General features: G+C 35.5%; 2 protein-coding genes across 2 annotated transcripts; both read right to left on the reverse strand.

Moving 5' to 3' along the window:
* Nucleotides 1-599: 599 nt before the first annotated feature.
* Nucleotides 600-15,560, reverse strand: LOC144956249 (cytochrome b-c1 complex subunit 7-like). The gene is made up of 4 exons (XM_078886681.1): nt 15,455-15,560; nt 6,203-6,271; nt 4,571-4,749; nt 600-1,350 (listed from the first exon to the last, which is right to left on the reverse strand). Exons 1-4 carry the CDS (start codon nt 15,489-15,491, stop codon nt 1,273-1,275), a joined length of 363 nt encoding a protein of 120 aa, XP_078742807.1. The 5' UTR covers nt 15,492-15,560; the 3' UTR covers nt 600-1,272.
* On the reverse strand, nt 11,501-12,816 carry LOC144956248 (uncharacterized). The gene has a single exon (XM_078886680.1). The coding sequence runs from the start codon at nt 12,812-12,814 to the stop codon at nt 11,582-11,584; it is 1,233 nt and encodes a 410-aa protein (XP_078742806.1). The 5' UTR covers nt 12,815-12,816; the 3' UTR covers nt 11,501-11,581.
* Nucleotides 15,561-16,911: the final 1,351 nt, after the last annotated feature.

The raw sequence follows: 16,911 nt of genomic DNA on the forward strand, positions 1-16,911 counted from the left end.
TGGATAGAAATCATGGAAGAGTAACCTTTCCAGAAGACATTGGCAGGTCACATGACCTGAAAGTAGGACTATTATCAGCCTGTGATATGACTATAAGAAACAGAACAAGAATAAATCCTAGTGTTTCAATTCAGCTCTGAGTGGTACATAGTTGAGTCCTTGTAAAACTCTTTACTCAAATTCTCTCACCGTACTCAGGTGTAAAATGAGTACTTGGTAATTAAACAGTTTGTCTCTGAGGGAAAAATTGTAATATAACCTAACAATCGTTCTGTCTCGTCCTACATGTTAAGTGTTACTTTAGCAAGGGACCCTTTGTAAAATGTTTGTTTTGTTTTTAGGTGTTTAACATTATTTAGGTCATTTAAGCAGTGGATATTGCACTATATAAATGATCTAGTTTTACCTCATTAATATCATAAATCTCTACAAACACAAAAGCCATAGCCATCATCAAAATCAATTTCATTTTTATCATGGAGATTATCATCAACACACCAGCACAGAGCGATTTTTATGACAAAAAAAAAATAGTTTAAAACATAAGGACACAAGTTATTTTTTTAAAAAACCCACACAATAAATAAAAACAAAAACAGTTTTGAATGTGTTATTTACTGTCTTTATTGCCATTCAAAAAACAGTAAATACAAGAATTAGCTGTACATGCAATGCTTCAAACACATTCCTCTTTTAAAGAATTAATTCTCATCATGATCAATAACTTATTTCCTTCTGTGCAGGCATACAAAGACAATATCATACTCATTACCCCTCCCTCCTTTTATAGTTCGATTAAAGTCACCTCACATCCAAACAAATACGAAGCCAAGACATCAGCCATTTGCTATACGTGAACAAAAAACAAAGTTTTGCAGATGTAACGATTATTAAGATCACAGAACACTCATCTTTCTAAGTAAAAAATTATTTCTTTAACCTTGCACATAATATACAACAAATTTTCTCCGGCCAAACATTTGAGACTGCTATTAAACTTTTAGAGCTGGAATCTTTTTCTCTGAATCATAAATGCCTGTATCAAAATCAGAGAAGGACTGGTAAAATTTAGCACAATTGTTTCCATAGTCTAAGTCATTTAAAATCTTGCTTTTTTTTTTTTTTTTTTTTTGTTTGACATAAGACATAAAAATTACCCTCTGTCATAGCTTGATATTAAAAACATAATTCTCTGATCTGCAGGAACCACATCTAGGTTTTTACAACATTACAAAATTAATCACACACAATAGTATTCATTATAAATTACATTTACATAGAATCCCATTTCTGTTTCTCCTCAAACTCTAATTTTACTTGCTCAAAGTAGGGCATCAGATAATGGTCATCCTGGGGAAAAAAAAAAAAATAATAATAAATAAAAATCAGGTAATGGAGAATAATACAAAACTTGACACTGCCTTTTTTTTAAAGACAAACAATGCAACTTTCAAAAATGATGAAATGAGAAAAAAGATAGGCTATACAATATTTATGATCATTGATTTTCTGGACCAAATCAGTTCAAATTCACTCAAACGCTTCAAACAACAATGTCGAAAAGAATTCAACTGGTTGTCAAAAGCAGCAACATCTTGTAATAGAAATGTTTCCACCCTGAAGTGATTGGATAGCTGGATCGATTAGATGTGTCAGCAGCAACAGTGTTTAACAACAAGTGTAAGGTCTTATCAAACAGCAAGCAACTTTTTGGTCTAAAGGCACTAGTTAAGATTGTGCCAAAACTGATTTTTTATTATAATAATTTACGTCCAAAATTTTATTTGTTTTGTAATTAACTTATTTGAACAACAATTAAAGCTCTTAACCAAATGAAACGCTTATTCTTTTCTAAAAATGAGTTAAATAATGATATTTATTTTGTCAAGGATTTAAGACATCACAAGATACGGGAAAGTGTGGCTCAGCGGGATGGTCTTTGCTTCGTACCCAAACGGTACTAAATCCAATTACCCGCTGAGCTATGTGGCATTGAGCAAGTTATCTCACCCAAGCTCACTTTGTAGCACCTGGGATATTCCAATCTTTCCAAGGAATAGAAGCTAAAAACAAATCTCCTCTTGGGGATGAAAAAAAGAGAATACTATTTACTTTATTTTATCAAAACCACATTGTGTCAAGATTAAGATATGCCACTAAAAATGACTTATGCAAATCGGAACTGAGAAAATACATCTAATGCTTTTAACCATAATCAGGGAAGCCCTTTGCTATAATTAAAAAAAAAAAAAAAAGCCTGAAATTTTTTTCTCATAAAGAGCCTATATGAAACTATTTCATGCTAAGCTTCTCTTCATCAAATTGTATCACTCTTAGAATTAGAAAATGATATACAGTAAAAACTGGATAAACCGAAAAGATCGCTAAACAGAAAAGGAATAAAAATGTTGACATTTTTTCCTCTTTATTTTTGTTAATCAACTATCGGTAAACTGAAAGCCACTACAATCAAACTATCATTAAACTGAAAAGAAATTGACGAGTGACCAGAGAAAAAAAAAAAGGTTATAAATTGCTGATAATCGAAGAAAATAAAAGGGGAAAAAAGGCTGATAATCGAACAAAATTCCCATTTCATCGTCTGAAATCTTACAAAGAGAGGTAACCTAATGCATTCAATTACATTTATTCACCACCCCATTTATTCTCTCTGGTCGCGTGAATAAATTGGGTGGTGAATAAATCCGGATCATAACGGGCCAGCTGAGAGCAACACCATTACCACTGGTCTACCGTGCAGCAGGAATAGCCCCACCACACATCCGGAGGGAAACTCATGCCCAAATACAAAAATACAAACAGGAAATGGACCAGAGACACCCCCTTCATGACCACAATTGCCCCAAAAGCAGGCTCAAATCAAGAAAAAGCTTCCTCACAGTAGAGAGCCTTCACCCAGACCACTCAGCATTCTTCCGCCTGGACAAATGGGTAGAATGGGACAAGACAGCAAACGATGCCCTCCAGCCCCCAACAGAAAAGCTCCCAGCAGGCACAGACCTCAAGAGAAAAGAATGGGTGGCGTTGAACAGAGCTAGAGCAAAGGTGGGAAACACCGCCACCAACCTCTTTAAATGGAAAATCTCACCGGGCACTGAATGCCCATGCGGTCACCCCAGACAGACCATGGACCACATCCTGTCCGAATGCTCGCTGGGACCTCACTGCACCAATGCTGACCTGAGGGAATGCAACCAGACTGCCCGAGACTGGCTGACTCACTGGCGCGACAAGATATGATGATGATTCACCACCCCTCACACCAGCACACTAGAGACTAGGCACTTACCATCACACAGCCTCTCTACTTCACCATCAACCTACCTCCATCCCCACAGCTCTTTATTCGTCTTCTCCGTTCGCCTCTCTACTCCCCTACTCACCCATCTCCCAACCATTACCAAATACACTTTCCACTTTGCCACCCTATTCACACCCACTCCACAATGCCATATTTGTCTCTATCCTCCCCCCCCCCCCCCCACGACAACATCAGTCCATTATTACTTGATAATGGGCAAGAGCACAATGCCCTGGATGAGATCAATAATGTTGTAACTCTATCATTATGACGTTGGAGTATTATAACCTCAACGGTATCTTTATGGAGTTACAATATAATTGCTCTCACTCACGGAATGTCTCTTTAGCGTCTATTCTCGTTTCTATGCACATACAAATATCCCCTACTCACAAAGACACACAGCATTATTTAACCACAAGATTGACAAAATTGAATTTAATCTGATGTATTATGTGTGACAATGGGATGAAATAATAGCAGGTTATGGGTGTCTTTGTTTAAGGGTGTGTATGTTGCAAGGATCCATAGAACCCATCATTTTGTTGCTACACACTTCACTCTATTTGAGCCTTTGACGCATCAACAACTCTCGGATTACTCTTCACTTATCATCATCAAGAACTTTATTTCGAGTAAGTACTACCACTAACTGACAGGCATGTCTACCTAATTGTTTTTGTTTTGTTTTTATACTGTAACCCATTCCAAGGTATCATATTCTAAAATAAATTTATTGCCGGTAAATAAAAATACAATTATCAAATTAAATCAACTAAATGAAAACAGATGAATAAAATAGAAAAGTAAACAACCCCCCCCCCCCCCTAAAACAAACAAAATACAAAACCAATAAATACAGAACAGCATACTGATGCGCGATGCTCACCATGAGATAATGAGACAACCCAATATATCAACTATGATTTTGAATCAGGACTAGTTGTGCCCCTTGAAAATCCTGATAACTTTTAATGGTGTCTCAACCGAAATAGAATACCAAGTCCTTTGAATTTCGGTTTAACAGGTTTTTACTTTATATCCATCGAGCTTCCCCTTAACTTTTGACTTCAGACAATTGAACATCCCTGCATATTATCACACAACAAGGAAAGTGATTGTTAAACATTTGAGTCCAATTTTGAGATAAAGAAGAATTAGACGCTTGGGTATGCACATGTATGTATATATAGATGTCAAAACAATAACATGCTATTTGTGTCCTGCTTCTAACACAGGATCACTAACCGTATCAAACTCAGTCCACTGGTCTCTGGGTAAGACAGTTTTCTGCATTGACAATTGGTTGGCGCGCATGATACGGAAGTTTCTGGCATCCAGCTCCTGTTTGGGGATTCTACGGAGGGCTTCATTCAATATTTCCTTGTTTTGATCTGTCTGCATCATGATGTCATCACGACGGAGACCTGAAAGGGTTTTTAAAATATAGTTGTAAGCAAATTTCAAAATTCAATTAAATTGTCAAAAACTCAAATCCATCTTTGATTGGTTTTTAGGGGTTTTAAAGAATTCATAACAATTTCAGGTCAGTTCAGTACAAGTAAAAGACGGGAGTCGATATCACAGTGGAAAGATTTACCTGCCAACACATATTGAAAAAGTAAGGGCAGACCTGCCAAATTGAAAACTTCAAATTTAGTAATTTTTATGTCAATTTATAGTAATTTGACAACAACCACAATTTGACACTGATGATCACTTAAAAATTACATCGCCATGCTTATTTATGCGTTGTAGACATGCTTTATTGTTGTCATTATTACCATCATCATCATTATTATTATTATTATTATTAATAATAATAATCTTTATTGTCCAAATTAATTAAAGGCAATTCAAGTGAGGTAAACAATGCGCAGTTTGGTTCATGGTATGAACATCAACACGTTTACATTACAGACACAGCCATACACGAACATACACGCTTGCACATTGTTTCTACACATGTATACAAAAGAAATGAAATACATACATACATGCAGACATACATACAAACCAGCATACCATCGTACATACATTATTATTATTATTATTATTATCATCATTATAATTATTGTAGTTATTATTAATATTATCATCATCATCATCATCAATTAGTAGTAGTAGCAGTAATAGTAATAGTAGTAGCAGTAATAGTAGTAGTAGTAGTAGCAGTAGTAGTAGTAGTAGTAGTTCTTATCATTATCATTATTTTTATTATCATTATTTAAGTATTACTGAGAATTAAAAATTCTTAATTTTCCATAAAATTTCGTATTTGGACATGAAATTTGTCTAAAATTTGTAAGATTCGGCAGGTATGTAAGGGTTAACCTTATAAAAAATACAAAACATAGGTGCAAGCCTAAAGTCTCAAGAGTGTGCAGAACCCAACGAGTACTGGACTCTTCAAAGCTAGAATCACTTTTGAGATTTGATGCTGCACAAGTTTAAAGGCACTATACCCGAATAATAAAAGATGTGTGGCTTGATATCAAAATCTGAATCTGCCTTTAATGTCCACCTTCACTCATGAAGATTTTGACATGAACAATAACATAAAGGTGAAAATTCAGCAGTGATCTAGAAGCTCTGTAGATAAATCTAAAGGGGATGCAGATGTCAATTCCCGTGGTAAATTGCTGTAATCAGTGATGGTTCTGGGGTAAAATGAGAATGTTCTGGGGTAAAATGAGAATGTTCTGAGGTCCTTGGTGGATGTCAGGAGGATGATCAGCTTTCTCATTCTTATTAATCTGGCACTGCAGTGCTTAATCGACTGCTCTTTCTTTATTAACATATGTTGCAGACTTTCATTCCTTATCACATTACCTGGGAAAGACAAAAGGTCAGATAAAAAATAATATTTTATCTACATACCGATTTCTGGGAAATAAGATTTGTAGTAACACCATCTCTTGAACTTGTACAAGAAACTGTTTTTGTCCACTGTTGAAAAAAAAAAAAAAAATCATATCAGGTAATACTTTGACAAATAGAAGAAAGACCTCAGAAATAATACCAATAACAGCAATAAAAAAACAACAAAAGAAAACAGTATTATGAAAGGATTTTCAGTGAGGATGAATATAACAATTTGCAATTTTAGATAAAAAGCAAATATAAGAGAGAAAAAAGATGTAAAAGAAAGAAAAAAGGAGGAGGGATGTTTATCACTTGCAACATTCTGTACAAAGAAGATAAAAAAAAAACCAAAAAAAAACCAAGAATATATATGTATATATATATTTTTTTTTTTAAGCGACGCAGACGACAATCGATTTCGACAACCTTCAGAGACCTACGTCTTACCCATTTGGCCACACAATCCACATGAATGACGACTTCAATTATGAATACCATAGTAAGCTACTATCCATTTACTGATTTGTTTGAGAAATGTTACTATTGTTGACATTTGATTAAGTTTACATCTTTCTTATCATATTTCCATGTGTATGCCAAAGTATTCTCGAAAGAAAATGAGTGTTAAAATGAGCAGTTTAACGTCTGTAATAATCACAGAGTATTTCAAATGTAAATTGCACATTAGAATAAAAACAAGGTACACACGTTTTCCATTTTATAGCTTTAGTGACACTATTTTAGCGATTACCAAAATACTGTAGTGATATATCATAGTTTTACGTTAGGTCGTATATTAGAGCAATATTAGGGCACTTAAATAAAAATTTTGTTTTCAAACGACAGTATAAAATCTTGTTTAGTATTCCGCAGTATATCATCCCATTGGTAAAACCGTTTGAATTTTGTCTCTAGGTTATACAGAAGCGCAGTTATTCAATTTTTTTTCCACCAAAAAAAAAACAAAAAAAAACTATATAATATAGGAGTCAGCCTAAAACTTGGCTCCCAAATGACGAAAATAACGAAAGGGGATTCCTCAGAAACACGGGTCGTAGATTTTGAGAAAAGGCCAGGCTTTGTATGATACACAGACATTAATCTGGCAATAAGAAAAGGCCAGGCTTTTTAAAAAATTATACACAGACATTTTAGAGAAAAATTTTATGCAAAATGCCAAACTAGGAAATGCCAGTGAGTTGTAATTTGTACCCAAATCAGTTAATATCAAGTGATATTTAACTCTTTAAGATTCAACCCGACAAAAACCGACAACGGCATAATATTCATGGGCGGGGTAGCCAAAACTGGCCTCAGTAAGTAAAATCCAATCGTTGTGAAGGAAATGACAGGCCTGTCACTGTCGCATGATGTTTTCAGCTTTGATTTTTATAGATTTGCTGACAGAAAATAAAATATGTTGTAGAAATTGCGATTTGAATCCTATTTTATTTACGGGCGAAAATGTGTCCAATTGGTTTGTGAACGGCCTCTTTTCTGAAAGGGGATTCAGGTCCATTCTCACATGAGGAGACTGCACCCTGAATGTTACGTCTTTTAAAATTGTATAAACCGTTAGTCCTTCCTGACTGGTTAATATTGGTAAAGTATAAACAAAAGCCAAACCTGTAAAGTATTATATCTTGAGGGGTGTCGACTTCAAGCAGGAACTAAATATACTTTCAGTGTTTGATATAAACTACAAGATTTATTTTATGTCTGTTTGACAGAAATAAATTCAAGACATACAACCTAACCTCCCCACTGATGATAGAAAACGGACTGTTCTGTACTGTAAACATAACTTTTGCAAAACACAAATTATATGTAATAAAAATGACAGTACCGTAAAAATCGCTAAGAGAATTGACTTTACATTAATTGTTTGTTAACTTTATTTTTTGCTTTAGATCTAAATATGTTAAATGAAATTAATTTTGCTTTCATTCACTGCCTCTAGAATGTACATCTAAATATCGGGAGAAATAATATGTGAAGTTTTGTGAATACTGCAAAAAGACAAGTTTACATACATCTATAACTATGCTGATAACTGTGAACAGAATTGCATCAACGCCGTAAAAATAGCCATGAGAACCGCCTTTACGGGACTGTAAAAATAGCCACGAGAACCATCTTTACGGGACTGTAAAAATAGCCCCGAGAACCATCTTTACGGGACTGTAAAAATAGCCAATGGGTCTCAGAAAAAGTTGTTCCATAGATTTTTTGTTTACGGATGGATTTTATGATTTATGTCTTCAGGAGGAATTACCCTGTCGTTTGGTGTTGTTTATGCCTTAACCCTCTCCTTACCACCTACACAAAATTGTCACATTATCTACTCATCATGGCTGCCGGGCGATATCGATATTTTAAATTTAGTTATGTATTATGTTAAATTTAGTCCATAATATTTTCAGTACTATTATTTACTATGTTTTTAAATTGAATAATACTTTCCAACTTTATTTATAGGCATTTTATAGTTTTTGTTTTAAAAGTTTGTATATTTCTTCTCTTTGTGAAATCCGATATTAATAATATCGATATTTTAAAAATACCAATTGCTTTAATTTTATTTCATTTTACTTTGCCATCAAGTCATCAAGTTTCTTTCCCATATGTTTAGATATGTTTATCATTTGTATCCATATTCTAAAGGCCTTAGCCTTAATAATTATTATGGGAAGAAATTCTATTAGTTTTGACGTTTTGACACCCCCATACATTGAGAGAGAAGGGGGGGGGGGAATAAAATTATATTAATTGTCAGTTCAAATCATGTAATAGCAATAAACCCAAAGTGTTTAGCAGAATTTTTTAAAGAATTAAAAGCCAGAACTTTCCTTCTAATTATAATAGGGAATCTGTTTCAATTTATTTGAACCTTTTCAATCTACCATTTTATTTATATGCAATTAAATTGCCATAGGTAAAAATAAACTCATTATGTCATTACACAAAATGTTTATATCTTTTCATTTAAATAGTCTCAAACCCTTTTTTATTCTCTCTATGTATTAATTAAAAGAGGATAATTATTTGCAATTGTTTCAGTGAGATATTGGGGATAAATCCAAAAGTGATAGAGCAAATTGTTTCTTACGTCTAGCCGAGTTTTTGATTATGTAACATTTGCGACATATTATGTAATAATGTGTTAATTTGAAATGTTTATCTTCCTCTATATTTAATGTAAATGCATTGTCCTCGATAAGACAAACATTTTGGTATACAATATATGATAAGAACTCCATATTGACTGTTTTAATTTTGGTAGCGTCAATTGCCAAGGACCTTGACAATTGTCAAATCGTCAATTGCCAAGGACCGTGTCAGTTCATAAACTACGCATGTGTACTTTTAACTGCCACGGAGTACCTTTAGTGTCACGAAGTGATGCATTGCCACAGAGTGATATGTATTAATATAAATATTCATTAATACTCTCTTTTACTCTTCTTTCTCTCTCTGTGTCATTTTCTCTTTTTTTTTTCTCTCTCTCACACTCTCTCTGTGATTTTCTCTTTTCCCTCTCTGCCATTTTTTCCTCTGTGCATGTATTTCTCTCTCTCTCTCTCTCTCTCTCTCTCTCTCTCTCTCTCTCTCTCTCTCTCTCTCTCTCTCTCTCTCTCTCATATTTCCTCTTTTTGTTAGGGACCTTGCCAGTTGGTTGATCATCAACTATTTACTATTAATGCCACGGATTGATCTTGTTGCACAAATGTTTTACGTTAATTATTCCGTATTAAGACGATGTGAGTATATTTCCTTTAAAATAAAGGAAATCTTACTTTTCTTTTTTAATCTAGGACATGTTGGCAGGGATTTGCCACTTCGTCCTTCTGTTTTTTTTCCCCCCGCTGAATCCAAAATCAACAGTAATTTTTGTTTGATATTATTTTAACTCATCTTGGAATTCGTGAAAAGACATAAAAATTAAAACAAATGCCAACAAGTGTTGACTTGATCCTTTCCACAACGATTGACAAGGAATGAGTGAATGGCGAATGGAAGAAAAGAAAGTGACGGGGTTCGAGATACGTATGCGCGCAAATCGAGGCTCGACTGAAATCACCACATGTGGCTGAAGAGTTCCAATTTGACTCCTTGGCAATTGATGAACCGTCAACTACTAAGGACTCACTCCTTGGCAATTGACACTTCCTTTAATTTTAACCATTTTTTATTAACATCACGCGATTTCGGTCACAACTTTGCAATGGTAATTTTGGGGTAAAAATCGGTCTGAAATTTCAGACTTTGAACTGCCGTAACTACATTTCTAATCAAGATAGAAACAAAATTCAAACTGTTTTGTAATCTGTGTTGCCAGCTCTTTCATATGACATTGGTTTCAGTTCAAGTGTCCTAGTGAGGTACATTATTAGTAGGCACTTTCATGAATTTTTCAAAGGGGACTAAAGGAAATAAAACCATGTTATTTGGATAGAGCTTGAAAAACCATTTAAAATGATATATGATACAACACTGTAGCTCAATTGGTTCAAAAGTTATGGATTTTTATATCGACAATTTCTCCTTATATAGCTATATAAGAAAATATTCTTGAAAATTGTGACCGAAAAATTGATGAATTTAGGGTTTCTCCCTTTTAGAGAGCAACTATGTTAAAAAAAGAGCATATTATTACATGTTTCACCTAATATAATCAATAGAGGTACTAGACCAAAGGAAAAAATGCAAGAAATTAATCACGCAACATTGTTATGTAATGATTATGTAACATTACATGTGATTGAGCAATGGCGCTGTACCGGATGCGAAAACCCGATTTACAAATCGGACTATAAAAGCTGTCCTATTTAACAGATATTGACAAATGATATATCATTTTAAAGGTCTTTTCAAGCTCTATCCAGAAATATGAAAAGGTAATAGCTAATTTCCCTTTGTACCATGTAACCGAAGTCTATAAAAATATTTTGTTTCAAAATTATCGGCTGATATATTTTTAAAGTTCGGGGTCACTGAGGAAACAAAAGGTAAACCAAATTAAAATGACAGCAAATTAACATACCTGGATCCACAGCAAGGCAGCAACAATTCTTCAAGAAGATAATATCAGAGTCAAAGGAAGTAAAGATCCTCTGTCACGATATCAGTGATGATGTCTACAACTTTTACTCTGAACTCTGTAGACTCGTCCTCAGACTCTTCCTCCCGCCAGTAAGATATGGTAAAAATATCCCTCTTCTTGGACAATTTGACAATTCGACCATTGTAAAGAATATCTTCTCCCTCAACATTCCAGGTGTGAATAATATAGCATCCAATGACCTCTTTCGGCTGATCGAAAATTTGAGTCAAATATCCAAGAAGAGGCCCTTTTACATCTCTGAAGATAGGATTTGACAATCCACATGAGTCCTAAAGCGCACCGGTGACATCATTTGTAATTTTGGCTCTTCGCACTCTGTCCTTCTTTTGTTGCTTTACCCTCTGCCGTTTCACCAGCTCCATTTGCAATGCAGACTGGCGTAGATTAAAGCTGGACTTATTCTTTGTGCCCTGGCACCTTGCAAACAGGATGATTTTTGATTGCTCTTCAATGGACTTGCTGTCTAGCCAATCAAGTGTTCCGTTGGTCTTCACCTTGACTTTGGCATCGATATAATCTAGAGCAGCATTTGGGGCTCGCCTCATCTGTTTGTCAAGAATGCCCAGGGTTCTCTCTGCCCATATGTTGTGTGCTGGGGCGGTGTCAACTCTTCCAGCCATGACAGCTGCAGAATTTGCACTCTCAGGCATGTACTCTTTCAGTTGTCGTGTCAGAATAGACACAAACTCCTGAAGAATACATTCTGTAGACAAATACAAATCAGCCTCATCTCTATCAACTATTTTTAAAGACTGAAGAACTGTGTCTTCTTCCATAAAGTGTCGACCGAACACATCCTCGGTTGCGGAGTACAGTTGATCCGGGGCATGGGCGAGTGTCTGAATCTTAGGAATGATGTTGATCAAAGAATGAGCTATTCCTGCATGGTTCCTAACAGAGGACGAAGTGTAGCAAAGAGCCATCCATGGTGCTGTGATCGATTTACTCACCATCCCCAAAAGTTGCAGGTCATTGAGAATTTTCGTATTCGACAGATCGGTGGCGAGGCAATTTGCAAGAGTTGTTGCACTGCACTGTGTCCTCAGATAGGTGACCAATTGGTGGCTATAACGATAAATAGTTCCAGCCAGATGAAAAAGAACATGGAGACGATTCCCAACATACCTCAAGAACGTTCCTGGTTTTAAATCCTCCGACTTAAGAAAAATTTTAAAACCAAGAGGGTCACCCTTTTCCTTGTATCGAATCTTGGAAATCCCCTGAATAACACTTACAGCACAGCTTGTTCCTCCAAGGGTTTTCCCATGAAGATTGCTCTTACTGTCCAGCTTTCTAAGAGCTGAACGGGCGCCATTTACGAGGCCATCCAAAGGGTGGAGGTTGCACTTGAGATCCAACAAGCTTTTGTTCAATTTCTCCTCCAGCAGCACCACGGCAGCATGATTGGCAGCAGCCCGATCTGTTAAAGTACATAAAATTTTTCCTTTTATGGCATCACAAACATCAATATGTGGGATACCTTTGTAAGAAGCATAAGCCATCCCAATGTTGTCCAAAGTGTCTGAAATATGATGTACATAATCCTCTGCACATCCACCAGGCAATTGAGCTGCATTAAGGGTGAGTATTGATGACTTTGTTGAAATATGTATTTCATTGATGAAAAATCAAGTCCATCAACCGTTGTGGCATCCCATGATAAGGTCATTGCATCAGATGACAGAATTGTTTCAGCAGACTGAATGTCAGCAATTACTCCCATCTCACGTGCCATTCTGGTAGCTGTCGATATGTTTGGGACTGACAATAAGGAAGAACCAGTGAGACACTGAACTGCATATTTTACAACTGTGCCAGTGGTAGCTGCTGGTACCTCATTTGACAGACATTTGTATATGACCTTTCTTATGGAGCAGGAGTAACTGTTGCCAGTTTTATTTTGGACGATAGAGCAAGATGGCGCTGAAGTCTCTTCTAATAGAGCGATATAATAATCAATTTGAATATGGCAATCCTTCAGCTCTGTTTTTAAAGCACTGTTCAAGGAAAACAGTTGATTCAGATCAGATGTAATTTTTTTATTTTCTTTTACTAACTGTTCGTTCTCATTGGTCAAGGCCAAGTTGGTGTCTTTAAGAATCTGAATAGAATGATCCTGATTCAGATTTTTTTGTTGGAGAGCTGTGTTCTCATTTCTTAGGGCCTTAACTTCAGCTTTCAGAGCTAGAATCCTTGAGGATTTTCTTTGTTTGTCCTGGTTTATACGCTTTGTGGCATACTTCTTTTTCAAAAACTTATTTTCCAATCGCATCACTTTCAGTTTATCTTGTGCATCTATAGCAGAGCCAGCAATGCGTTTTTTTACAACAGAACAATTATCACAAGTATTACGAGTCCTTTAAACAATGGGGGAGCTTGGAGTTAAAGGTTGGGTACTGGAGGTATTTGGAGAAGTAATATGAGTGTGAGTGGTGTTGGTTACGGAATAGGTGTGGTCGTCAATGAGTGATGGAGTATTTCGAGGGATGAAGTATCATGGGTGCGAAGAGATGATGATGCAGTATGTGAGGTATTGATATGTGGGGTTCATTGTTTATTGGTTTAACAGGCAAAACAGTCTTAATATTCAAAAATTCAACAACATTTTTAAAATTCCTTTTTAAATTTGAATTCCTCTTTTTCTTAAAGGTTCTAATGACGTTATCTATATATACTCTGCTTGACTTAACATTAGACAATTGTTTACCAGCACTATTGATAGAACTTGAAATCATGTCAAAGCAGTCTTTAAAGTTTTTTTTCTCCAAGTAGGAAATGAAAATAATATGTCCATGACAAATATTATCAGGATCTGAAGGGAGATACTGAAATGTTTTTAATACATCAATTAAGGTAGACACAGGGTCCATTTTGATTTCTTTGTCAGGTTGAAGTTTTCAAAAGCTGTATTGGAATGCTGGATCTGAGAGGGAAGGGGGAAAATACAACCACAAAAAATAATTGAGACAAGAGCCAGAACTATTATATTGTCATTAACAATTATTAATAACAAAGTAATAAGTGGTGATGATATGAAGATGGTGTGATAATAATGATGGACGATTATGATGTTGGAAAGTTGGAAGAGATGATGAAAAAAAAAAGACAAAAGTTGTAGACGAAGACCCATTCTAAACTAAACTTAAAATTCTAAAAACACATTGTTTTCACTTCAATAGAAGTCGAAATTAAATTAACGTAGTGGAAAAATATAATCATAAATAAAAACGAGACCAAGTTTCATTTAAAATGAACAAGATCCCCATCTACTACGATAAATTTTAAAACGAAAGTAGCTTAATAGACACAAAGAAGAAAAAACCTATTATCGATAGATTTCCGCTCGACTTCAGGTCTGGTGGTATCAGACCGCCTTTCTTTACGGTTCTAAAAAACACATTGCCGGTGGATGAAATGAGATGACATTTGGAATACAACACATTAAAATGTTAAGCTTTAACTGCAATAAAGTTTGAAAACATTATATTTTCAACAACAAAAATTGTAAATCAGTAAAAACTTGCCTTTCTTCACTCTGCTGTATCTTCTGAACCAATGAATGGATCTCGATGAAACAAAGACTGTTGAAAAATGCGCGATCTCCAGAAAACAATGATACCAGATATGACCCCGTTCATTTATCAAAAAACACAAAAATACGTAGATATCCGTAGGCCCCCTCCGCAGGACCGTAAAAACCCGGTCACAGCTTCTCGAGGCGATAGCGGCGTCAACGACGGCAGTGAAAATCGTATCGGTGAAAGTGCCTATTATTAGTACATTCATTTAGAAATTCTATTAAACTCCCTACTTACTCAAACTCAAATCTTAGCGGCCATTTTAGGCCATTTTCAAAATCCAAATTCAGGTTACTACAGGAAATGCAGCATTTTCAGGTCAATAAGTCCGTCAGTAAATAACAATAACAAAGGCAAACAGAAGGACTGAAAACTGACTCTGACTTTTTTTTGACCAGCCAGCAGCAGTAGCAGGAAATGGATTCGGCCAAGGATTTCTTCGCAGTGGCTATCTAAATGATGACAGTTAGCTGAATAACACAATTTAATTGTTATTAGGCGAAATTAACACACAGCCCTATAAATATTATAGTTATAGCGCTATAAATTTAAGAAATAACTTACATGCAGCTTTGGCTACTCTTTTCGCTGGAGTTGCCATCTTGACCTTGTTGAATAACGAAAGAAAAGTCAAGGCCGGAAATAGAACTCTTCTTGAAATCGGAAATAGAAAGAGTTCGAGAACATGTCGTTTAGTCGTACGTGTTTGAGATGAATATAATCTGGATCTAAAATAATATAATACAGTAAAAGCCTGAGTTTTGATCGCCACTAAATCGGACCAGCCGCTTAATTGGATCGATCTGCCAGTGACATATTTTTTACATATAATTAGAAATGGTTAATCAGGAAAGCTCGCCGGTTAATGGGAAAGATTTCAGAGCTTCAGCAAATGCAAGAAAAGAGTTGTTTGGGTTTTTTTTTTCATTCAAAGTAATCAACAGCATGAATATTTCAATTGAAAGGTACAACCCCCCCCCCCCCCCCCAAAAAAAAAAAAAAACAAAAAAAAAAAAAAAAAAACAAAAAAAAAAAAAAAAAAAAAAAACAACAAAACAAAAAAAACAAAAACAAAAAAAAAAACGAGTCATTTATTTATCTTAATCAGAATATGAATCTAAATATTATTCGAAGTCGACTCAATTCTGAGTATTTGTATTCGAGGGCGGAGAACAAAAAAATTGTTAATAATAATAATCGGTTTATTAACAACAGCAGTGTCTATCACCACCCATTCCCTTTAATAAATATTTATCGTTACATTTTAAAAAATCAGTCCGAGCGCTCCACTACATAATACGTTTGTGGTCAGCCGCCTCTTCTTCTTCTTCGTCTATTTTCTTTCACCTTATCCCACATTTTGCAGAGTTGCCATAATGAATGCCACATCTCCACGCATCTCGGGTCATAGCACCATTTTCTTCCAGGCCCAGTACTTTCATAATATCGTCCTTTACTCTATCCATCCATCCATCCATCCATCCATCCATCTAGTCTTTGGGCGTCCCTTTTTTCTCCTTCCGGTTAATTGTATAGCCAATACACTTTATTTCCCATGTAGTCCCTCTCTTTTCTCTTTCCATGTCCGAACCATTTCAACATGTCTTCTCTCATCCTTTTTAAATGAGATTTTATATAGCGCAATATCCACTAAACGTGCTCAAAACGCTCTACAAGGGGTCCCTGACCAACAGCAACACGTAACACGTAGAAAGAGACATGACGCCTGTTAGGCGACATTACAATTTTTTTCCGACATAAACAACGCTACTACTCACATTACACCTGAGTACGATGAGAGAATGTGAGTAAAGGGCCTTTTCCAAGGACTCGACTATGCGTCCAGAGAGGCTCGAACCCAGGATCTTCGGATCTGAAAGCGGTGTCATACCACAAGACCACATAGCCTCTCATCTTTATTGATATATTCTTCATTTCTCACTTTATCTTTTCATGTCCAGTCAAGTGACCATCTCAACATCCTCATTCCTGCCACAGCAACTTCTTTATTTTGTTTCTTT

Source organism: Berghia stephanieae, chromosome 11, assembly GCF_034508935.2.
Source record: "Berghia stephanieae isolate SIO BIC M18660-M18661 chromosome 11, UCSD_Bste_1.3, whole genome shotgun sequence".
NCBI classification, from domain to species: Eukaryota; Metazoa; Mollusca; class Gastropoda; order Nudibranchia; family Aeolidiidae; genus Berghia; species Berghia stephanieae.